This window comes from Mus caroli, chromosome 16, assembly GCF_900094665.2.
Source record: "Mus caroli chromosome 16, CAROLI_EIJ_v1.1, whole genome shotgun sequence".
Classification (NCBI taxonomy): Eukaryota; Metazoa; Chordata; class Mammalia; order Rodentia; family Muridae; genus Mus; species Mus caroli.
Window position 1 is genome coordinate 19832631 of NC_034585.1, and position 25162 is coordinate 19857792.

The window sequence follows — 25162 nt, forward strand, 5'->3', positions numbered from 1 at the left end:
GAGATATGGATAGCCATTAGCCTGGTGGGGAGTAAGAATCAGTTTTCGTTAAAGGTATGGTCCCCAGTAGGTCTCCTATGCTTCGGTGAATGGTCCTCCACCCATGAGTATATGGGCAGCACAAGCAGGACTTAGTGGGTCATCAAACAAGAGAACACTACCTTGCAAACAAGAACACAATGCTGCAAACAAGAGAACACTATGTTGCAAAGGGTTGGGAGAAGTAGGGGTGGATCTCAGAGGAGTTGGTGGGAGGAGTAGGGGAGAATTGTTTCTGGAAATTTTAAAAGGAATGGCAAGTTCCTACCCTACACCCAGCTACTCTCGATCCCAGCTGTCTCATCAGCCAGTTCTTACCTCGTGGAGACTCTCTGACTCAGAGCTCCAAAATCTCTCCACCCAGCTCACTAAGTTTCCACTGGCGGGTCGCTACCATGCTAGCCTCATGCTTCAAAACCCCCATGGCTTTTATGGTGCACATCTGGCAAAACCATGCTTTCCTGCTGTACCTTTCTCTCTTGAACCCAGTTGAACCACCACATGAAGGAAAATGTCACACAAACTTAGTTCAGAAACAGTGGTAACTCAATCGCTGGGTATAACAACTAGAATCCTAATCTTGTAAACCATATTAAATTTAAATCCTCAGGATTCTCCATATAAACCAGGAGACACTAGTAGCTACCTCTTGCCCTGTCCAAAAAGCACATAACTCTCTCCTGCTTCCTCTCTTCCTCCATCCAACCTGGAAGTCCCGCCTACTCACCCAGTGATTGGCTCCTTTATTCATTAAGGGATGGCTCACAAGAAGTCACCTGAGTATATGACTCATTCCTCATTTACAGCCCCTCCCAGGAGAGTGGAATAAGCATCAAAATACAAGCAATCCCAAGGCTATCCACAACAGAGGATCTCAGAGGAGTTAGTGGGAGGAGTAGGGGTGGGGGTATAATCAAAACATATAAGACATAAGTATGAAATTCTCAAAGGATTAACAAAAGGTAGTGTTCATAAATAGTGAGCTCTAGGGATCTGCCTTTGTCCAGGCACATGTGAAGGCCTATGGACCAAGGATTCAGTCAGTGTTTGAAAATTCTGGTTAAGATGAAGAAGGATGCTGTAGAGAGCAGGAAGGAATGAAAGGTTCTTTAGTGCTTATTGGGATGTTTTTCTGATTCTTGAGGTCAGGTCTCAGAAAGTAGGAGAGATTGGGGAGTAAAGGCCAGGCTCAATCCTGAAATGCTTTTATAATTCTCATTTTCTCTAGACAGATCCCGAGATGAAAAGCAATTGTGTGTGTCTGGCTCAGCAGTGACCCCAAACACGTCATCGTGAAGGCTTTAGGCATGGAGGAAAGCAGGAAGCTAAGGACAGGCAGAAACCAGACCCTGTCCCTGTTGTCTCTCTCAGAACGCCTGGCACCTGGTTCCAGGCTTTGAGCATCCACGCCTTCAGCAAACACTCACCAACAATAACAACACCAGTTTGCTATGAGTCATCACTGGCTTGTGCTTTCATGGCGTTGGTTGGGGTGTCATCAAATCACGGAAGCCTCTGGAAACCGTTTGAAGAAGTGCTGCCCCAAGAGCTGCTGTGCTGGCTGCTGTGCATAATAACAGCCAGGAGAATAGAATCCTGCGTTGGAAACCTACTTGGTGCTGTCTGGAAAATGCTGATAGCATTTAACCGCTTTCATGTTCTAGGGATTCAGTAAGCTTTCCCAGAATCAGGGGCAGACTTGCATGTGCAGAGTTAGGCCTGGGCTCCGTTGGAAACTCACAAGTGATCTCTGCTTAGTCCAGATTAAAAGAATGCAGCACATGGTTGGTTGGTATTTATTGTGACAGCTATTAGGCTCTCTGTGTCCCTTTTCTGTCCCGAGTCTCTGAGTCTTGGCTGCACTCTCTGTCTGTCTCTGTAGCTTTAATTTTTTCAAAGCCTACTTTTAATGGTGGTTTTAAAATGCTTTAACCTCCCTTCTAGCTCACCACCCACCAGAGGTGGTGGAAAAGAAAGGGAAAGTGGGGGAGGTGGACCTGTTTAGAAATGGCTCTTTGGAGTAAATCTCATCTGTGTTGTCAGGAAATCAGCAAAGCCTTAAGACCAAGAAGAGTTTAGCTATGTAAGCAAGCCAAACTCAGCCTCCATCAGTGTCTGTTGAGTCCTATTTATACTCCCTCAAACATCATGTGTCCTCCATGTGACTTGCCTCACCACCTATCTTGTCTCAGCTGACATCACTCTGCCAATCCACCAGAGCTGCCAGCACACCACCAGAAGTTTCTTGGTGCATTTCTGTCCATGGAGTCCTGACAAATGCAGCTCAACTATACAGTGTAAGGAGGACCAATACATGCGTGTCATTAGTGAAGAATCCTTCACCTGTCCTTTCACGTGCTTGCTTCAGCAGAACATCCTTTCACCTGTGTCCGATTCAGGAAAACACTCTCCTTCATGTGTCTGCCCCAGCAAAACACCATCAGACACAACTTCACGTCTGGCTCTATATCTACAGTATCATTACCCCAGACCACCCATCTGTTTGCATCCTCTGCTCCTTCCCAGGACCCAGCATAATTTCCTCTCCTTTCTAGGTGTCACCGTCCTCTGTGACCTTGCTTCTGTCGTCATTGTCACTGATGGCATCTTCTATCACTTGATTGTCTTCTACCAGCAAGAACTTTGTCCTGGGGCTGGTGAGATGGCTCAGTGGGTAAGAGCACCCGACTGCTCTTCCGAAGGTCCAGAGTTCAAATCCCAGCAACCACATGGTGGCTCACAACCATCCGCAACGAGATCTGGCGCCCTCTTCTGGAATGTCTGAAGACAGCTACAGTGTACTTACATATAATAAATAAATAAATTTAAAAAAAAAAAAAAAGAGAGAGAACTTTGTCCTAAGGAAACCCTTCCTCTCGTCACCTTTCATTTCTGCAAAGAACCCGCACTGGCCTTCCTTTCCCTCTGAACTCCATTCTGTTTGGGTTCCTGCCTCTTGCCTGAGAAATTGCTTCCTCAGAGGTCCTAAGCATAGTTATCTGCTCCTTTGTGAGCATCCTCAACCCAGCTCTCTGAAGCATTTTACCCTCTCTTCTTGAGGCTAATTCCCACATAGTGATTTTATTTTGATACCTCTCGTTCCCTATTTTGATTCAACTGAATCTCTGCTAATGGCCTTGCTGTTCATTCTTTTATTTCCAAAGCTTGTTTGCATTATCTTTTTGCACCATTTAAACTGACAAGTACCAGTTTAAACTACAGTTTTGAGATCGTACCGGGCAGAAACTATCAGGATGAAATGCTTCTGAGAAAGCAGGAATTAAAATGAAAATTTAGGGGCTGGCTGTGGTGGCTCACACCTTTGATTCCAGCACTTGGGAAGTAGATGGAGCAGATCTCTGTGAGTTCAAGGCCAGCCTGGTCTACATAGTAAGTTCCAGGGCAGCTAGGGCTAGGTAGGGAGAGACCCTGTCTCAAAAAATAAAACATAACAAAAAGGTTAGCTTATACATATAGCTTATAGAATATGGTGGAAACAAACAAACAACAAAAACCAAATAAAACCAACAAATCCAGAAGGTCTCTTAAGAAGATCCATGGCAAGCAACCAGTGTGAAGTCCCCCAGAGTAGACACAAGATGCCCACCAGGGAGAAAAACAGTGGGCTGGACCTGTCTGAGTAAATTTATCTTTTATTGATTACTTGTAATTAGCATATAAAGAATTAGGTTTCATTATGACATTTTCTTTTCTTTTATTTGACACAGGGTTCACTATGTAGCCCTGGCTGTCCTGGAATTCATTCTGTAGACCAGACTGGTCTCAAACTCAGAGATCTGCCCACCTCTGCCTTCGGAGTGCTGGGATTAAAGGCGTGCACCACCACATCTGTTTTTTTTTTTTTTTTTTTTTCAAACAAAACTGGTTTTTATTGTTCTTTCTTTCTCTCTCTTCCCACTCATCCCCCATCCTTCTTGGTGTGATCTCTCCTCTCCTCTCTGCTCCCATGATGTCATGTGAGACCTTTTACTTTGCTTTCTCAACACTTCTTCTTCTTCTTCGGTTTTTTTTTTGTTTTTTTGGGTTTTTGTTTTTTGTTTTTTGTTTTTTTTTTTTTTTTGAGACAGGGTTTCTCTGTATAGCCCTGGCTGTCCTGGAACTCACTTTGTAGACCAGGCTGGCCTTGAACTCAGAAATCTGCCTTCCTCTGCCTCCCAAGTGCTGGGATCAAAGGCGTGCGCCACCACACCTGGCTTTCTTAACACTTCTTGTTCCCCTCTTAAGATCTCTGATCTGGTTTCATAGTCTATAACCAATCTCATAGTCCCTCATTTCATACACAGAAACATTGTAAGTTTGGGATTGAGGAGGAGAGAGAATGTATAATATTATTATTTTTTTGTCTTTCTGAGTCTGATTCACCTCACATAATAAAATATTTTCCAGGTTCATCTATTTTCCTATAGATTTCATAATGTCATTTTTCTTTACAGCCTAATAGAATTCTATTGCTCATATAGGCCACATTTTCATTATCCATTCTTTTGCTGGTGGGCATCTAGGCTAGTTCTGTTCTTGGGCTGTGATGGACAGGACAACAACAAGCAGGGTGTGGAGAGTCCTTCTGTGATGGATATGGAGTCCTATGGGAATATGTGCAGGCATGCTGCGGCCAGGCAGCTCAGCCAAGCCCCACCTCTGCTCTCAGGCATGTGGTGCTCCCTCTGTGGTGCTCAGCACTTACTAGTTCCTGGCAGAAGAGCTCAAGCTCGAAGCCTCTCTGGCATCCCTCTTAGTTGAAATCCTTTTCCTGACTGCTGTTTCAGCTAAGGCCAATGATGCCATTCCAAACTCAACTTTGATCTCTCACTGACCTGGAACTGGTTCTCGTCCTTTGCATAATTAGTTGCAGTACCTGCCACACACACACACTCTTCTAGGGCCATTTCCCTTGTGCTATTACCAGAGTCTGACTTCATTTTCATGTATTTTAGCCAGGCCATTGAAGTGCCTCTTTTCTTAAAAACTTATTTATTTAGTTAAAGGAATTATTTTATGTGTCTGGGTGTTTAACCTGCATGTACATGTGTGTGCCAAGTGTGTACCTCATGTATATGGAGGTTAGAAGAAGGCATCAGATATCGTGAATCGGGAGTAATAAGTCACAGATGGTCCCAAACCACCATGTGGAAGCTGAGAAGAAAGCCTGGGTCCTCTGTGAGAGCAACAAGTGCTCTAAACTGCCGAGCCATCCCTCCACCCCTGCCACTGAAGGCATCCGCGCTCCCTCTTCCATCTGTTGCTCCTCCCATCTGCTATACTCAGCCCTGTCAGGTTGATTTTCCCAAAGCACAACTGTGAGAAGATTGATTTCCTACTCAAAACGTCTCCAGGGCTTCTGATTGCGCACGGGAGAGTTGAGAGCTGCTTCTGCATGACTGATCTCCTGTGTTAGACGACATAACACTCATACAGAAAAGGAGCTCAGGAGAACCGAGGGAATAGAAATAGAAGGTTAAATATATATTAATAGATAAGTAATGCTGCTATGGTCCAGTTAGTCATGCTAGGTACTTATGTGTTTTCTGGGACCTTTGGAATTCAGAACCTTGTCTATAATTCCACCCCAGCCTAGATGTGGAGTCACTTCAAACACCCTGCCCATCTGCCATTTTCTCTTGTTGTCTGTTATGTACATATCCTGTCCACACGCTCCCCTAGTTTTTTCCTGAGTAAGCTCCACAACCCAACCCTTTAATTGTTAAAAGTCTAGCGATGCTTCGAAGCCCAATCCAGATGTCACCTCTGCCTGAAGCCTGGTGGGATTTCCTGCATCCAAATTTCTTTAATGTGCACTTTGGTTCCTGCCTTGTGAAACTCATGGATGCTGTTCTGGATTAATATAGCTAGTTGTTACGTGTTCTCAGACTAGATTCAGAGCTCCTAGATGATAATGACAATGTCTCATTTCATTTTTCTTTTGTCTCGTGAACTATTCATCAAAATATTTTCTGATAGATATTGGCTTCAAAGTTTGTACATCAAAGGAATGGCCTGCTAGAATGACAGACACATAGTGATGTGGGATCTAAATATGCATATATGGTTATATGGGAGGAGATGGAGAGAAGGGGGAAGACAGAGAGAAAAAGAGAAGTGGAAACAGACAGACACACAGAGAGACAAAGATAGAGAGAGGGAAAGACAGATACAGACACATACAGAGAGAAAAAGAGAGAAGGAGAAAGAGAGAGAGAGAGAGAGGCTTTCTGAGGACAAGGCACAGTGCTGGCCACCAATGGAGAATAGTCTGAGTCAGGCAGAGACTCAGTGTTCTAGGTACACAAGTCAAGGTATTGAAATGACTGTCATGCATGGTCAGCAGTGCTGAGTGACACAACACAGGAACAGGCACATGTTAAGAGACCTAAGAATGTTATGATGAGCAAATTCATGCCTACACATTCATGGTCCAACACCAGCATCTTGTAGAAAATGGAATGGCCTAGAATCAACATAGAAGATTTGAATCCGAAATTCCTCAGATGACCTGGGTCTTCTTATACCCGGGTCGGGGGGAACTTGTCCCAGCCCACTAGAGACAGGAGTAACCAGAAGCCAGATCTTTGGTTGCTATTGTTTTTGTCCCAGGTCATGCTGGGCTGGTGGTGTGCTGCTAGCCACTCCCTCCAAGCACCACACGGTCAGTGAGCGTGGGAGAGAGATTGCGCTCTCCTCTAAAGGTGAGACACAGGTTAGAAAGCCCCGTACAAGCACTGCTCAAGAACAGTGACTGCTTGGTAAATGTTTAGTGGGTGACCGGGTAGGGAGAGGTTGAGTATTATGCCCAAACTAGACACCAGCCATTAGGAGGCTCAATGGTAAGCAACCAACACCTCCATCATTCATGTTTTCTGAGGAGCTGCAAATCCATGAAGCAATCAGCTAGGCAACTGCTACTGCTGAAACCTGTTTTGAGAGGACCTGTTAGTTCTGACCCGGATCTAGAGGGAGGAGAGAAGCCGGAGAACCTGATGTGTGTTAGGCATGAGACAATGGCGTGAGCTAGGGCTATAATTCACTTCCCAAAAGCCCGCTCTCAGCCATCGTGCCTACTGCCGAGCTAGAACTTGTGCCTTGTGTCTGAGGACCACTGAGTCACCTGTTTTGCTCTGCTGGGCTTTCCCCCCTCTAGCTGTCACCAATGCTATTCTCTCCAGAGGGTCTCTTAGCTATAAAGGCAAGGGCACTCTCACCCTGGCCAGACCCATTTCTGTTCCAGCTTCTCCAGCAACCTGCCCCTTCCCACGGCTAACTCCTTTTTCAAGGAAGACATTTTAGCAACAGGAAGCCATCAAGCTCAAGGGAAATGACATCCTTGTTGTTTCCCCAACCCCATGGTGTGACATTACACCTACCAGAAGTCAAGCACACTGTGTGAGAGAATACAACCAGAGTGGCGGGAGAGCTCCCCTGGGGATGATGCAGGGCCAGGCACACAAAGAGAGAGGGCCAACCCTGACGGGTGTGAGGGCGGCTGCACACTCGTGATAGACAAGCTCCCAGCTTCTCAAATCTCCTGTTGGCCTTCACACCCCGTGGTGGCCCTGACCAAATTGTTTTCCTCCCACACACCAGCCCCCAGGCAGACAGGCTGATTACCAGCCCCCCTCCCCAGCCTTTGTTCCCTGGTTTTGAAGTTGGAGGCAGGAGGTGTGGGGCAGCGAGTTCTTTGGTGCGCTGCATGACTTCTCAGGAATGCTCTTTGAAGAGCTGTGGTAGCTTTCTGTTCTGTCAACCGACCTCCCACTTCTTTCTCCCAGTGATAGGTGTTTTAGGCTAGTCCCTTCTCAGGTACACCTTGAGAACACAGTCTCTGTGGATTCGTTCCTGGCAGCCAATGGAGAGAACCTTGGCTCAGGTTTGCTGACTGAAGTTCGAATAAGTACACAGCAGCCTCCTCCCTAGTTAGTTCTGCCGAGCTGTCTGTCACTTTGTTTGTCCAGTAAGTCTCCATAAACTGAGCCCGGAACAGAGGAAAGGAAGTAGGGTAGAAGACATTCTGGGGAGGGGGACAGACATGAAGTGATAAAATGTCCTGTAAAGTATTCAGTGTTTTACATTTGCCTCTTTTAATTCACTCACTGACTACCTTCAAACTTTTAATATTCTCATTAGCTTCAGTTCACCGATGAGAGGACTAAAACTCAGTAAAACATCACAGAGGACCACATTGCTAGGTGATGGTCGAGGTCAAAGGTTAGCCTAAAACCACATGATTCAAGGACTGAGACTCAAACTTAACCAGGCCAGCACAGGTAGAAGCCGAGCTTCACGATCTTTGTCTCCTCGGCAGAGCCCAGTACAGTGCCTGCACACCTAAGAAATGTTAATGCCTTGAACTTCAAAATGGGAAGAGGCCTCACATTCATTTACCCATTCAAAAAGTATTTGTCAAATGCTTGCTAGGAGCTAAACACTCTCCTGGGTTCTGGAGACCTAAGCGGTGAGCAAGTATATTCTAGTGAGAGAGACAGGGAATTAATTAAGTGGATTAGTTAGCATGATGGATGGAGGGGGGTACTGAGAAAACAGAGCAAAACAGTAGGGTAGCGAGTGTGATGAAGGAAGCCTTCACAGTTGGGTAAAGATGGTGGCAAATCACCGGGAAGGTGGTTTGAGCGTCCACTTGAAGGAGGTGAAGAGAGAGAGAGCGAGAGAGAGAGAGAGAGAGAGAGAGAGAGAGAGAGAGAGAGAGAGAGAGAGTGTCAGAGGGTCAGAGGACATCCCAGGAGAGGAAGGGTAAGTGAAGTGTGCTGAGGGTACAGAGCACCAGCTTGTCCAAGATCACCAAGGAGGNTGAGCGTCCACTTGAAGGAGGTGAAGAGAGAGAGATCGAGAGAGCGAGAGAGAGAGAGAGAGAGAGAGAGAGAGAGAGAGAGAGCAAGTGTCAGAGGGTCAGAGGACATCCCAGGAGAGGAAGGGTAAGTGAAGTGTGCTGAGGGTACAGAGCACCAGCTTGTCCAAGATCACCAAGGAGGTTAATATGGCAGGAGGGACTGAGAAGTGGGGGGGTAGCACAGAGGTGGGGAGTAGCAGAGATGAGGTCTAGTCGCCGTGGGTGGGGACTGTCTCTTGCACGTGTTCTAGCAGGCTGCGCAGGGTGTATGTCAAGAGTGGACTCCAAGGACAGGAGAAGAGGGGAAGAGCCCTGTGAGGACACTGTTAGGGTGCTGATGGAGGGGGTCATGGAGCCAGGAGGCGGAGAGGTGTGGATCTCTTTTAAAGGTAGATGCAGTGGAGTTTCCCGCTGAACTGGATGGGGAAGTGGGAGCAAAAGTAATCAATGTAAGGCAATGTAATCAATGGTGATTACGTAGTCTTGGGTTGATGGCTCAGGTTATTAACCTATTGTTAATTGGGTTGCCATGGACTGACTGCTGGAGAAACATGTTTTACAGGGGAAGACTGGGGACATCAATTTAGCTCGTGCCTAATTTTAAAGCAGAAATGTCAAGGACAGGAGAAAAAGAAAAACTCAAGAATGTGGTGTCCTGGAATCAAATGACAAACTGCATCCAATGCCATTGAATGACACCACTATGGGATTCAGTCACATGGCATCTTGACTAGTGGTATCAGTGAAGGAATGGGTGGTACACGCTGCTTGAAGGATTCTGGTGAAAGGCAAAGAGAACTTGGAGGCAGTGCATACAGGCACATACACATATTCTAATAGAGGAGAAATAATGCCCTTTGTGTCACTGGGAAGAATCTAATGTGTACAGGCAGACTGCTGGGAACAACATAGGGACAGGGAGAATGGGGCAAGGATGGGTAGGGTTCCTGATTCAGAAATGCACACCAATAATCCAGACAAGGGAGGAGCAGAATTAGAGTCAGATCAGAGCCCAGACAGCTCACCCACAGTGACAGCACAGGGCACACAGGTGAGGGAGCCTGCCCCGGAGTTTGGTTTCTGTTTTCTCAGTTGTTAAGAGAGGATGAAGAGAAGGGGAGGAGCAAGAGCCATGAGCAAAAGAATCATGATGGAGTCTTATAGGACAACACGGGCCTGTGACCGGAATGGCCAATGCAGATGGTGTGAATGGCTTACTTGAGACCGGGAGAACAGAGATCTCAGAGCAAGGTCTTCAAGACAAGTGAAGACACCAGCAGGGGGAAGCTGGAACACTGATATAAAAGACTTGGAATGGAAATTTTCTTACCTTGTGTGGGTCATACTGCTTGAGGCTTCCACCTTCATTAAACTCAGCCAATACATCTTTTATCTTTTTGGAGGAATCTGGAGAGACACAATCCAAATGGAAGACATAAGGTAAACTGCTAATGAAACTCAGGCCAGGCAAAGTCTGCACACCCCAAGTATGATGGAGCATCCTGCAGGGCCATAGGGAGTGTGTGTGTGTGTGTGTGTGTGTGTGTGTGTGTGTGTGTGTGTATAGGTCAGAAGAGTGTGTCCAATCCTCTGGTGCTGTCATGACAGGTGGTGTAAACCACTTGATGTGGATGCTGTGAACTAATTTACGTTCTTAACCTCTGCTCTAAACCTCAGAGCCATACCCCGAGTCCTTGGTGTTTCCAAAACACCCATGTGATCAGATTCTGGCTGGATCTGAGAGGATTTCTGTGGGAAGCCATTTCAGGCAGTAAACAGGCCAGCCGGATGGAAATCTGCTCCAGGCAGTAAACAAGCCCATGTTTGGCCCTTAATCCCTGATTGGCTGAGCAAGCCTGCCTGGTGAGGTGATGTGACCTGTGGTGATTGGTTGGGGCGTGGTTGTGGCTGGAGTGGAGAAAAACACTTGTAACTAGAGAGGCTGGGGGGATTTGAAGAAAGAAGCTGCCTGAGTAAAACTGCTTTAAGAAGAACCGGTGGTTGCGTCTTTCTTGCTGGCCGAGTTGGACGCGACAGATTTCCACTCTCACAGAACCATTTTCCCCCTTCCCTTGGTTCCGGCCCCTGGTGATCTGATTTACCCAATTCTTTCACTATTTTCCCAGCTTTTTAGTCATCTAAGGTATTTCCAGATTTTTCCAGACCTACTGTATATTTTCCCATAGCATGTTTCTCTGCCTTTCATACTTCCCTCAATATTCAGTGTCCTGTCTACAGTCAGTTCCTGGTCAACTTCCTTTGGGGCAGTTATTCCCACCTCCATGGGTTACTTCCAAGCTCCAGCATGGCCGGCACCCAGCTCTGTTACAGCATCATCACACATCAGTCTACTGTTTATTACCTTGTCTTTTTTGACCCTTTCTTTGAACTATGTATTTTAGGACTAAAAATGGACTTGCTAAATTTATTTACATTTATTCTTCCTGGTTCCTTTTGACCTCTTTCCTTCCCTCAACGGTTTGATTTGGGGGCCAGAGAAGATTTTTTTTCTTTCTTTCTCCAGGTAAAAAAAGAAAAGAAAAGAACATTGGTATGGGAGATAGCTCAGTCAGCGGGGTGCTTGCTAACCTTGGGGGCCTAGATGTGACCTTGAGAAGGAGGATACACCTTTAGGGCAACATCCAAGGGTGACCTCTGGTCACTGTACACACACGCACTCACGTGCATGTTCACCTACATGAACACACATGCACACACAAACATGTGCATCCCACCCACAAAGCACATGAAGGGTGCTGTGTTAGACAGCAGGAGTTTCTGGGGCTTGGTACAGCCTCTGGTACAACGGAGGATGTCTGGGGTGCTGTAATAGCTATTGGGTCTTTCCATATAAAACCAAGATCTGACATAAAACACATTCTAAGCATGTAGGCGAATGTGTAATCATCTGAATGGAATCTATTTATTTAGACTTAGCCTCAAGTGTCCTAGGCTTGCTTCTAACTCAGTACGTAGCCATGGATGACTTGAGCTCCACCACCCCAGTGCTGGCCTTACAAGCTTGTACCACAATCTTGGCTTCTGAGTAAAAGCTTACAACATTAAAATTTTTGTTGGCACTCAGGAAGGGAAGGCAGGATGGTCAGGAATCAAGCTGGCTTTGGCTACATAGTGAGTTTGACCCTGTCTGGAGTATGTGAGATATTGTCTCAAAAAAACCTGCCAAACCAAACCAAACCAAACCAAACCAAACCAAACCAAACCAAACCAATCCAATCCAAACCAATCCAAACCAAACCAAACCAAACCAAACCAAACCAAACCAAACCAAACCAAACCAAACCAAACCAAACCTTGAGCTGAGTGTGGTAGTGTACACCTGTAATTTCAGGATCCGAGAGGCTGAGGCAGGAGGATCAAGAGTCTCAGGACAAAGAGACCCTATCTCGAACACACAAACAAACAAATAGACCTCCCATACTTTTCAAAACAACAACAAAGCACATAAAGACCCCTCCACCCCCATCCCCCCAAAAAACGGGGGGAAAAAAAAGCATTTCATCAATTATATTCGGTGGGAAGCATGGGTGAGCGAGGTTCTGCCCTTGGTGCTGAAACACTGTACTCAGGCACGGTGCTGCCTTCCAGCTTTTCCATCCTGATAACTCTATTCCCTTTTCCTTAATTTTTATTTCCCGTCTCGACAGAAAGAATTGAGTTATTCATCCTGACACAAAAAATTAACCTCAATTATGTCTTATAATTAACCTGCTTGATTTAATATTCTGCAGCTGCTCTACCGTCTTTCTGACAGGGAGACGTTTCCTCTGGAAGTTGAGTCTCTGACCTCTGCAGTTCCCGACATCACTGCTCCCTGTAGGTGACATTTGCTCAGAAGGGGAAATGGATATTTAGGGTATTCAGGAAGCATGGTGATTTAAAAATTTCGTTATCTATGGAAAATAATCCAGAAGGGGCTGGAGAGACAGCTCAGCCCTGAAGAGCACTGTTCACGTGCAGGCAAGATGCTCATACACATGAAACGAAAATAAATCTTTAAAAAGTTTCAGAAACTACAGGGAAATCACTGGTTGTTGCCTTTCAGGAAGTTCGTAAGAACCGAGGACAAAAGAAATCAATAATTGTCATAAAAACACATCAAGTGTGTATGTGTGGTTTGACATAGCAGACTGTGAAAGAAAGCAGTGTTTCTTTGACCTGTGCTTCCCCTGCCTCCAGGAATTGTGGGTAATTAAAAGCTTCTTCAAGCTTCATTATTGCTTCTATTTAAACATCCGAGTGAAGGATCCTACCCGGGCTGGGCTGTTCTCTGTGGTTTTGCTGACTGGAAGTCTATCAAGCAGAAGTGATAATCACTGTAGGATTGAAGCATTTTGAAATGCTACTCAAAAATGCTATGCTGCTGTTGCCTAAAAATGGAAATTTCTTTCTGAAACTCAGAACAGATGTTGAAAAGCTAATAGCTCAGTGGGATCAAGGCAGCAGATGGCAACAATTTAGGTTGCTTCCATTCAGTTCAGAAAGCACTGTGGGTAGTAAGAGGTTTCGAGGCACTGTAAAAGGGCTGGTGGGGAAAGGGTTAAGTAGTGTGTTGCCTCTTGTTGAGGACATTTACCTGTGAACTCTCACAAACGCTCTTCTGCCAGTTTCATACAAATAAGGGGATACTTCCTTCAGTCTACAAACGACAAAGTTAAAACTCATAAAACTCATGGGACTTTCCCAGCCAGGAGCAAGGACTTCAGGGGTGTGTTTGGCTCAAGAGTCTGTGTCCTTTCTCCTCAGCATGATCCATTATTGCTTAGCAAATATTTGCTAGCACAAGGTCAAGTGTGATTGTCGTGGTGACTAGGCTGGTACCAAATGAACAAGAAGTAAAGTCAAGCTGAGACTGAGGTTCATTCAAGTGGGGCTGGCTCTGAGCTACCCTGGTGTCTGAAGCACCCGAGAAAGATTTTGGTTTTTGTGTGTTTCTTTGGTTTTGTTTTTCTGAGATAGGTGTTCTCTGGGCTACAGTCCTGGCTGTCCTGGAACTTATTCTATAGATAGGCTAGACTCCAACTTGCAGAGATCTGCCTTCCTCTGCCTCTGATGTACTGGGATCAAACACATACTGCCTCTCCAGGCCTGGGTAAAGTTTTTAAAGGTGGATATGAAGTTGAAGGACTCTTCCCAGAAGAGATAGAGTGAACAGAGATAAAGGGCTCCACTAAACATCTAGAAAAAGTTACAATCGGAGCATACATTGGGGCCATGTCTATGGAGATCTTGAATGCTAATGGAAGCTCATTGGTTCAAAATCATTATAGGTGTTTTGAATGGTGGAGCAACTGGCTAGGACTCTGTTTTCCAAATCCCACTCTTGAACCTGAAGGGAAGAGAGCTGAGAAGTAGGCCAGAGCTCAGTCACACTCCTAGTATGTTTTCATTATCGCACAAGCAGCTATATAATTTAGGGAAAGTCTGCATTTTATGATGTTTTAGTGGCTTGCTTTCAACTCAGCTAAAGTGCCAAGATCTAAACAATGCAAATCTGAGAAGCAAATACCTTACTGTGCCTTCTATAAGGACAGGATAAACTCAGTACTTTAACTGGGAATCAAAGGTTAAATTCTATAGAACCCATACTCTTTAATATCATTCGCATGTTAAAAACTCCCAAGTTGAACTTAGCAGAATTTTGACCCTGAAGTGTTATGGTTCTATTTCCAAAACCTGCTGTGATACTTACATGTGTGCATATATACATACATACTTATCAAATTTCACACTTAACAAGAGCTTAAAAAGAAAAACGAAGCCAAGTGTGGTGGCGCACATCTTTAGTCCCAGCACTCAGGAGACAGAGGCAGGCAGATCTAGAGAGTGACTTCCAGGTCATCCAGGGCTACACAAAGAAATCCCATCTTGAAAAAACACCACCAAAAAAATGAGAAAGCCATCTAAGATACTTAATCAAAATCCTAATATTAAATGAAAATAAATCTCTTGAACCATCCAAACTGTTTATGACTAATTTCCCATCAGAGCCTTCCTTCTCAGAAATGATTTCACTTCGCCCTATGGGCACTTGTCTTGTTAGCTTTCTATTGCTCTCGTAAAGACCATGACCAAAAGCAACTTGGAGAGAAAAGGGTTCATTATTTGGCTTACACATCCTGATCGGCCATATATTATGATTAAAGAAAGTCAGGGCTAGAACTCAAAGCAGGAATTCTGGAGGCAGGAGCTGAAGCAGAGGGGATTGAGGGCTGTTGCTTACGTGGCTTGCTCAGTTTGCTTTCATACACCACCCAGGACCCTCAGCCCAGAAGGTGTTGGCCCTCTCACATCGATCACTAATCAAGTCATCTCCCCAGACTTACCTACAGGTATAATCTGACAGAGACATTTTTCTCAGTTGAGGTTCCCTCTTTGCAGATGACCCTAGCTTGTGTCAAGCTGGCATCAAATTAGCCAGGACAGGGTTTTCATAGATCCACTACAACACTTCTCAAAAAGAGAAACAACCCAATTCTCAAATGTGGGGGACATTTCTTTCTCTTGATCTCCTCTGACACTTTCTGGCCATTTCTTTTCAGGAGATTTTTCTTTCCATGAGGAAGGAGTGGTTACAGTAAGAGGCATCCTAGAAACAACCCTTGTCTTATTTCAGGAATTATTGTGGGCCTAAGAGTGCAGCCGCAGCAAAGACCTCCCTTGCCAAACCCTGCGTCATAGTGCCAGCACACACTCAGAGGATGTGAAGTTGCATTTCTGAGTATAGTGAATAGGGCCATGTCTACCATGCTGTCAACAGTTCCCATTAGTTGTGGGTTGGTCAGAAGATGTGCCTTGTGCTAGTAACTGCAACGGTGACAGTTACTGATGCAACAATTATTCCTATGTTAGAGAAGGGGAAACAAAAGTTTGTTAAACTTGAGTGATTCTGTCAAGGGTACACAGAGCAAGAGTGTGTTCCTCTTGGTTTTTTTTTTTTTTTTATCTGTTTAACTTATCTGAGTGATTATGTCATGGCTGTCTGCTTCATCCAGTAGATGAACGCTAAGTCAGGAGATATGACCCTTTAAAAGTCTAGGACTGTGGCTTTGAAATCTAGATGCATGTTAGGGTCAACTGGGAAATTCCTATATGTGCCAAAACCTGGTTTCAAGATCTGTTAACCCATCAGGATGCTCAGCAAAAAAATATATTGGAGAGTTTCCTAATTTATTAAAATATAAGCTGTGTGAGGTAAGGACCATTGTTCTGCCTTCTGGCTATGTTCCTAGAAGAGAGGGCTACCTTGAGAAGTAACTGGTCTTGTTGGACAATTATTGAAAATAAAAGCCCACAACTATGGCAAGCCTGAAGTTGCTATGTGTGCAGCAGACAACATCCATTGTTTAAGGGGCCAGTACCAAAGAACTCTACCCAGCAAATCAAATTATCCAGCTGCTTGGCAAGGCTGGACTAAGTTCTGTATAAACAGACTGGCTAGGCCCTGAGCAGACAGATCCACTCTAAGTCGGGTGTGTAGATGATACAACTGCTTTAAGAAAAATTTCAAACCATGATTATTCTTTGTGTTTTGTGAGCTAAGAAACCTGGGACCTAAACTAAACATCTATTCCTAGCATTGAAGAAAAGTTAAAGACTATTTAAAAGACAAGAAATTGGCTCTGTTTCCAGAGCATTGGCTATGAGGCTGTGGGGCCAGGATGCTCTCTGTGAGAGCAAGCCGACCAACCAGAGACTTGTGTTGACAGCAGAAAATCAGCCTCACTACCTGGACCAGAACCCCAACGTTTATAGGCTGTCTTTTATCTGTGAACACTATGGTTAAACTTGGAACCAGAGCCCCAAAGTTTATAGGCTATCTTCTAGCTGTGAACACTATGGTTACACTTGGAATTGACCATGAGTCAACATTTCAAAAGTGAATCTGAAAACCCAACTACAGAAGTGAAATTCAAAGGTGCCAAACTGGGATCCGGGGGGAAACTGTAGATCTAGACCAAGGCCCATGATGACACCAGTTACCATCATATTGGATGCCCTCATCTTGGGTGAACCAACCTCCAGCAATGCCCAGTTGATGGGCTAACAGTTCAGGCTCACCCCTCACAACCTAGAAAAGACCATGAGGTGGAGGCCAGGAGGATAAATACTAAAACAACTGTAGGTAATTCCTGATTGAGGAGTGGCAGTACTGGGGGACACCAAGAGAAGGCTGGGATGTACAAATAGTCCTTGCAATTCTTCCAAGGAGCCAAGAACAACCAAAGCAGGGTTTTCTGCAGGGGCTGGAAGAGGGAAGATGTTACCATAGTAATTCCAGTGCAAGGAGCCTATACAGTCACTTCACTGAGGAGGAATCAGACCACAGCGCAGGCTGAGAGACATGCAGGGAAGGCTGGTGGTGGGCCACTGACTTGTTTTTTCACACATGTTCTCCCAACTGTACCTCCCTACCCATTCACAGTTTGTTCCCAGCATGCAGCCCATAGACCAGAATAAAGCAGATGTTCAATGAAGTCTTATTGAAGGAATGATAACTGGAAAAGCAATCAGTTGGAGAGATCATGCCTGTCCCATGTGTCCTATATTCGGGGGGTGGGGGGTGGTGAGAATCCAGGTTCTCAACCTTGGTTGCGTATTAAAATCATATGGGATGCTTTAGAAAATACCAATGACTAGGTCCCACACCTACAGATTATAATTGAATAGTCATTAGCCTAGGCAGAGAACTGGCACTATTCGGAGCCTTCCATATGATTTGGATGCATAGCCAAGACAGAGGCTGGCTGAAGCAGATCAGGTCTACCACTTCCAGGATCCTGTGGAAGTGATAGCTCAGCCGCAGAGCAGCACATAATACAAGAGTTAGAGAGTTTACAGAGAAGCAAAGAGAATTTTAACTGCTGTGAGAAAACTGTCAGAGGATGCTAAGCTTCCTGTTGCATCATGACCGATCTGAATGACTGATGTAACTCACTCATGCGTTTGCATTGCTAGCAACATCCCCACTTTTCCCCTACGTAGCTTGGGCTCACAGACAAGTGAAGGTGCAGAAATGGAGCAGGCGACCTCTACCTTCTTGTAACCCAAAGAGTGGTCCCTGGACCGACAGCATCATCTGCAAGCTTGTGAAGAATGCACAGGTTTGGTGCAACACCAGCCTGCTGGGTCAGAATCTGCATTTGAACAGCTGTCTAGATGCAAGGGCTACTAAACTCTTATTATCATTATTCCAAAGACATTTCTCCCTAGCCACACATTCTCTGAGACTATGTAGGCAGATTCTTGATCATTACAGAGGAAAAAGAGTCCAGCTGAGCTCAACGAGATGTAGGTGAGAAGACAGCCAGCTCCTCCCTTCTAAGTCAGAAGCAAGTAGACGCTACCTTCTGCAGGGCAGGACTGTGCGAGCATTTGATGATGTCATGCCCCCCCGCCCCCATGCTCTGTATTCCAGACTGGCCTGAAATCAGCTATGTCTTCCAGACTGGCATTCATCTTGCTATCTTCCTGTAGCCACTTCCTGAGAGACAGGGCTACAGTTGGCTTTTATTTTGTAATAAAAATTTCTTAACAGCACAGTAGCTTCTCGATAACCACTCTTCATGGTTGCCTCACAGTGAACTTACTCTCAAGCACAGACATGTGTTCCTGTGTGGTTGACTTCAGGTATAGACCCAAATCAATGTTTCCAGGAGCAGTTTTTAGATAGTGTCTCCTACCAGAAGGCCTCCAGAGAAGGTGTGAGTTTACATAACACAAGTGGAGAACACCTCTTCCCTAGCCCCACCCGTGAAAGAGCTCGGTTCCTGGGCTGTGTCCTTCATCATTTTGCTATTGTAAGGCTCCTGCTTATGTGGTTATGAGAGAGTGGTTGCTATGGCAATGCGATCTGACTGAACAACACAATACATCTAAAACCAGTGAAGTGACTTTCTCAAGGTTTCCTCTAAGGATTAATCATTTTTCCAAGAATTTTATCTTTTTTCCCCCTTTCCTGTTATAACGACATCAGAGCACCTCACCCAGCATCCCCTGCTGGGATTACAGGTGTGCATCAACATTCCCCACTCATCCTGCACTCTGTTTGTTTGTTTGTTTGTTTTGTTTGTTTGTTTTGTTTGTTTTGAGACAGGGTTTCTCTGTGCAGCCCTGACTGTCCTGGAACTCACTCTGTAGACCAGACTGGCATTGGACTCACAGAGATTCCCCTGCCTCTGCCTCCTGAGTGCTGGAATTAAAGGCGTGTGCCACCACACCCGGCTTCCTGGGCTCTTCTTTAACCTGGCTATTTTTCTGGTTCTTCTGTCTCCTGACTCTTTCCTTCTGGGATCCCTAGTCCCAAACTTCTGCCTTCTTCTCTCTCCTAACTCTAATCTCTAAAGAGCCTTTATTCTTTCATTCCCCTCCCCCAGCTGCTGTTTCTATAGATCCCCAAGTCAGAGCTGCAGCCTAACCCGTGTTCCCACTCGTACCGTTATGTACAGCACATCTCTCAGAAGAATCCCGACAAGGGGTCCTGGCTGGCCTTCTAGTTCTTTCTCCAACTCCTCCCACATTCTACAAGGCTCCCAGGCTGTGTCTAAGTGAAAGAATTGCATAGGGCATCCCTGCAGGACAGGGCCGAGCCTTGCAAAGCCAGCGCCAGCCTTCTTAAGACCTGCCACACAGAGATATGATTGAGTGCCATCTCTCACTTGGTGAGGACAGGAGCTGCCTCTTCCTCTTTGTTGGATGTGTAAGTAGGTGGGCCATTGCCACCTTTATCCTCAGTATCCCCAACTGTCCCCACCAGCTCTGGGATCTCCTGTTTGACACACTCAGAGCTCAGTCTTTGTGGCACCTCCAGTTGGCTTCTTTTTGCTCTATATGTGTGGATTGATAACATCCCTGTCACAACTTCCTTCAAACCAGCTTTAATTCCCCACTCTAATCTTCCTTAGCTCAGGCGAGATTTCACTGCCTGACTCCTGGCCTAGCAGCTGCAAACTGCTCTATAGACAGCCTCCAGATTCTAGGCTCTGTGACACCCCAACTTGTCCTGTGGCCCACAATTGACATGAAAGGGTTGATGCTAGCCCATCCCTCCACCCCACCTCATCCTTCTATTCCTCCCCAGCTCAGACTTCTGCCTCCCTCTCTATTCACCTCATTCATCTGGACCCTCTGGCCTTACTTAGAGGTCACTCAAGTAGATTCTCTCCTATGTCTTCAGTTTGGCTCCTGCTCATATGCTGAAGGTCCCACGCCTTATCATCTTAACATGGGACCTGATATAGGAAGACTGTAGACCTAAGCAGTTAAGATGAGGTCATGCTGGAGTGGATACTTCTAATTCTTTATACTGTATCCTTATAAAAGGGGCAAATGTGTATGTTTGCGTGCGCGCGCTCATGTGCACGTGAGCACACCCCCCCCTGCTCCACCCCACCTCCTGCATACCATGGGAGGAGACTAAGGGAGAACATGATTATCAACAAGCCATGGGCACAGCCCAGGAGAGGCCATTCCTTTTAGCCCACAGAAGAGCCAACTTGCCAATGCCTTAATTTCGGACTCAGGGCCTCCACAGCTTGGAGATAATCAGTTTTTGTTGTTTAATCACCCACTCTGTGGTACAATTGTCTACCATGCCACTATCCCCTCTTGCAGTTCCCCATGCCTTTATATGCACTGTTAGCCAGTGGTACCAGAGAGCACTGTGCTTCCGCTGTCTCTGAGCTGTGTTCTGCTTGTCTCTTGAGTACAGAGCTGACTCCTGAACAGAATTCTTCACCATACAGGATAGTGCTCACCTTTATGCTTTTTTTTCACCTCTTGGAGAACAGGTTTAGTTAAATTGAATTTACCCTTGTTCCCAGTCAGCACTGCAGTTTCTATAAACCTACTGAGGTTACAGAAGAGACCAGGGACCCATAATACCAGCACCAAAACTGACCAGTACACTATGGGGCGCTGGTTCATCTTGGGGAGCAAGTCAGTGGGCTTGAATAAGAATGCAGGGTGTGTCTACTTTTTGTGTGTATGACCATGTGTGCGTGTGTGTGTGTGTGTGTGTGTGTGTGTGTGTGCGTGTGTGTGTGTGTGCTTCCTCAGTCACACTCTTTATATTTTTAAGTCTAAGTCTGTCACTGAACCTGGAGCTTGCTGATTCATCCAGACTGGCTGGCCAGCAGGTTCCAGAATCTTCCTTTATCTCTCTTTCCAGTGCTGGGATGTCAGGCATCTGCCACAGAATCTGAATTTTCTTTCTTTTCTTTTTTCACAGGGTGCTAGGGACCCAAAATCAGGTCCTCTTGCTGAGCAGGCAGCGGCACCTTACAGCCTAAGTTATCACCCAGCCTCCGCTCCTCTCCTCTCCTCTCAAGGGAGGATGTGGTGGCTTAGGAGTCACCGGTGAGAGCTGTGATACCACAGGGCCAAGAAGCAGAGGGAGCACTTGGTGGGTCCCTGACTTATGCAGATGAGGCTCTGCCTCAGCCCAAGCACATTCCTATCACCATTCAGGGTTGGGGTGGCCTGTGGGAGACACATCTCATGCGTCTCGTAGTGAACGATGTGACCTGATTCTGAAAGCGTTCCTGGGCACGGCAGAAGGGAAACTAAGAGTCGAGGCCTTCCTAGGACAAAGTCCAAAAAGAGGCATAAACTAAGGGTTCAGCCTCTGATATCAAAACACGTGAGTGGGGCGAAGTCACTGTTGGTGGAACAAGCTCACCACGCACCTGTTGTCTTGTAAAATTACGCTTAAAGGAGCAACCGGCTGGGAATCCACTCATGATACTGTCAGGTGGGAAATACGTGCCTGGGAAGAAAGGGGCAGAACTCAGCCAAATACAGCTGTGGGTGCCATAGTGCTTGCTGAGCCCACGGTGGGTTTATAACCTGCCGTATTTTCTCCAGTGTGTACGCCAAATTCTCCGTCGAGCATAAAAGTGGTTGCATCTTTATATCTATGCAAACATTAATTCTGTGTTTATAAAGCAATTATATCCAACAGGCCTCTTTCTCCATGGCTTTACAGTAACTCTGCCCTCCAAGAATTAAGTCCCTAACAGAGATGAAACCCTCCCTTGGGTCTGTGAATGCCAGCACTTACATTCAGAGTATTTCTGGAGTTGATCAAATTCTTCTGATGAGAGAGAGACCCATTGTTCTTCGCTCATCTTTCAGCTGAGTGTGATTGCCTTGAGACACAGATGGAGTTCTGGTCACCAGCGAGAAGCGGGGCCCAGCTCAGGGCCACACCTCTCGGCAGCTGGCGAAGGACTTCCGCTACTCCTCAGGTAACATTCCTGCTGCGGTCCAGGCCAATCCTGAAATGCTGGCAATTCCTAAGTGAAAGCACAAAGGCCGTTGTAAATGAGTTGCCAGGGGAAAAACAAACCATAACATGGTCTCTGTTGCAAGACAGCAATGATTCTGTGTTTCTTGGGGGTGTGGTCTACCTTCTGAGAGATCTGGAGAGGGCCCAGAAGCCAGCACGTGGCAGCCCTGCTCCACTTCTGGCTGAATGTCAGACTGGCCCACTGACAGGATCTCCATACTTCTCACACCGGGGAAGCTGAACCATCTTCCACAAAGGAGGTGTTAGGTTCCCAGAGGCACGCAAAGAAAATACCCCTGGCTTTAGATGCCCCCAGAATCCTACTGGAACAGGAACCCGGTTAGTTGATTTGAAAGGGGAGCCTTCTCTCCCTTATTGATGTCCAGGTCCTACCACATGGCTTCTAAGTTTGAGCTGTGGGCTGCTGTGGAAATTCAGATCAGCCCTTGGCTGGTGGCCTCTAGTGCGAGAGAAGTTCTCAGAGCTCAGAGCTACTAAGAGGATTTTGGGGGAGGGTCTGTCAGCCTCGGGGTGCAGGTGCTAGGAGGATGGACAAGGGCACAGAAGCCATTCCTCCTAACCTTTCATATCATAGTATGTTTCATTAAATCAGTTTTGTGAGTGATAAAATTAGCCTAGCAGGCCAGGATCGGCATATAAAGAATGAAGCAGATTAGCATGGAGCGGAATAATGTTGAAAGTAGAAGCACCGTCACTGTAGCAAGCTGTTTCAGGCGACTTTCCCTTACCGTATACCTCTGCGTGCACGTGCACACATTTGCATGCTTTTATTCTGGGTCAAAGATAGAAACAAGTTGGTAAACCTTTGGCATAAAAGGAAGAGATGTAAAGAAGCCATAAGCTGAGTTTTAATAGAGTCTGAACTCTGGGTCTGACTTCAAGGATGTTCTCTGTATGTGTGTGTGTGTGTGTGTGTGTGTGCGCCCGCACGCGCACAAGGTGGAGTGAGGCTTTAGCAATGCTGAAAGGAGGTCCCAGAAGGGAGACATGTATAGGATTCTTTACAACAGTGTGTAGTCATGGCTGGTGCAGGTCTGCCTGGTAGGGATGAATTATACCAAAGCACTGAGATTCTAGCTCCACAAGAAAGGGCTGTGGGGTGAGCCTGTGGTAGGGAGTGAGATGTTTGCTTTTCTGGAAGCCTTCATAGTGGTCTCTCTTCTAAGAAGGCCAGGTCTCCTCCTTAACCTGCATGCAGCCTGGATTTGTTGTCAACGTCTTCTTAAGGTCACGAGTTGTCAACCCACAGGTCCTTCCCACTTCTCCCTAGCTCTGATCTCTTTCTATACAGCTTGTTTCCTGGCAGGAAGCCCTCCCCCTTGAGCCTCTTATGTCTTTCTGAGAGTTCCCACCCTGTCTCCTTCATCTTCTTTTGCCATCTCTGAGCACTGGTGCTTCTCCTCAGCCCACGTCTGTTCCCCGTAGAACTTCATCCCTTCACAGCTTCTGTGACTCCCTAGCATTGAGCCCTGTCCTCAATCTGGATCTGAGAATTCAGAGATCTTCAGGTCCTGCACGTGGCTACGACTCTTTAGCCACCCTTGGAGACTCCTATATGTCCCAAAGTACCATAGCCCAGCACCTGCTGGTCCCCTCAAGCTTCTCACCCAGAAGAGCCACAGGCTGAGGCCCAGTGGAAGCTTTCCACCTCCCTCCTGCCTAACCCAGCAGCAGTCCTGGACTGTGCCGTCCATCCCATGCTCTCTCCTGTCTACCACACAGTCCTCCGCCCAACCCCGGCCCACTCATCTCTTCCTGCTGGTCTCCTTGCGTTGAATTTTGCTCTCTCTCTCCTAGTCTGCTCCTTCTCATGGCCAGCCAGATCACATCTCTCCTGCTCACGGAATTCTTCAGTTGTATTGCCTTTTCATTATTATTATGATTATTATTATCATTTTTTTGGTGACCTCTTTCTCTATGACCTAGTCCCGGATGATCATTTAGTCAAAAGCAAGCAATGACTTTTGGCATTGTCGTTTAACACACACTAGGGGATTGAACAGTTACCGATGCTTCTCTTAACAGACACTCATTTCACACTGTGTCATGTGTTTTAACACACGACCTAGCCGAGTCCTTACATGAGCATGTATGTTAAGAACTGTCATATTCACGCTATAATAGACTCAATATACCCAAGAGATTATAGTGGAACCTGAAAATTCCTGTGGCCTGGTAACAGTCTAGTGTTCATACTGCACTAGCTCAATATGTTTCACACTTATCGTAGTAAAGGCTGTATATATATATAAAGATTCGTTATAGTGTCAGTGATAGGAAAGCATAGCACACAGTCACGTCCAGTACACAATGCTCTGTCGATAGAGATAATTAATGACTGTGCTACTGGGGAGGCTACTTAAGTAACTAGCCTGCACTATTCAGCTTTGTGTCTGTGCTCTCTGCAATGTCCGCACAATGATGAAACTGTCTAAGATCCGAGTCCTCAGAACAAGTCCCCATAATTAAGTGACAGGCGACTGTGTTGCTGTCTCTATTTAATGGATGAGGAAATTGAAACCAAGTGCTTAGTAAATAGGGTGAAGAGGAAGACAGGCGCCACAGACGACTGTTTAAGAACGCCTCTACGAGCCGTTTGTGGCAGCCCATGCCTAGAACCCCAGCATCCGGAGGCTAAGGGAGGAGTGTGAGCATGAGGCTAGTCTGGGCTATCTACAGCAAAGCCCTGTCTCAAACAACAGAGAACAGAAAACAAAGCAACATCTCCGTGGCTTAAATACTCTACACACCTCAGAAGCAGGGACTCCAAAGAGGGCTCAGAGACACACAGCAGGCTAGAAAAAGCTGACAGCAAACCAGACGGCAAGGAACCTGACTCCTGGCTCTGCCTCCCATTAATTATTTTTTTATAGACAGTTTTCTCGTTTCTTGAGTTCTTTTTTTTTCTTTTTGCAAATGAGAATAACTGTGGG

The 25162-nt window shown here is 46.0% G+C and overlaps 1 protein-coding gene across 2 annotated transcripts in view; it reads right to left on the bottom strand.

Moving 5' to 3' along the window:
* Positions 1-25162, bottom strand: part of Dgkg (diacylglycerol kinase gamma) — a 192341-nt gene that overhangs the window by 134902 nt on the left and 32277 nt on the right. For both annotated transcript variants that reach the window (XM_021184692.2, XM_021184691.2), the window contains exons 2-3: positions 21981-22215; positions 10230-10306 (exon numbers count right to left, since the gene is read on the bottom strand). In XM_021184692.2, the coding sequence (XP_021040351.1) occupies positions 10230-10306; positions 21981-22047 (144 nt within the window). In that variant the 5' untranslated portion in view covers positions 22048-22215. The remainder of the gene's footprint in view (positions 1-10229; positions 10307-21980; positions 22216-25162) is intronic.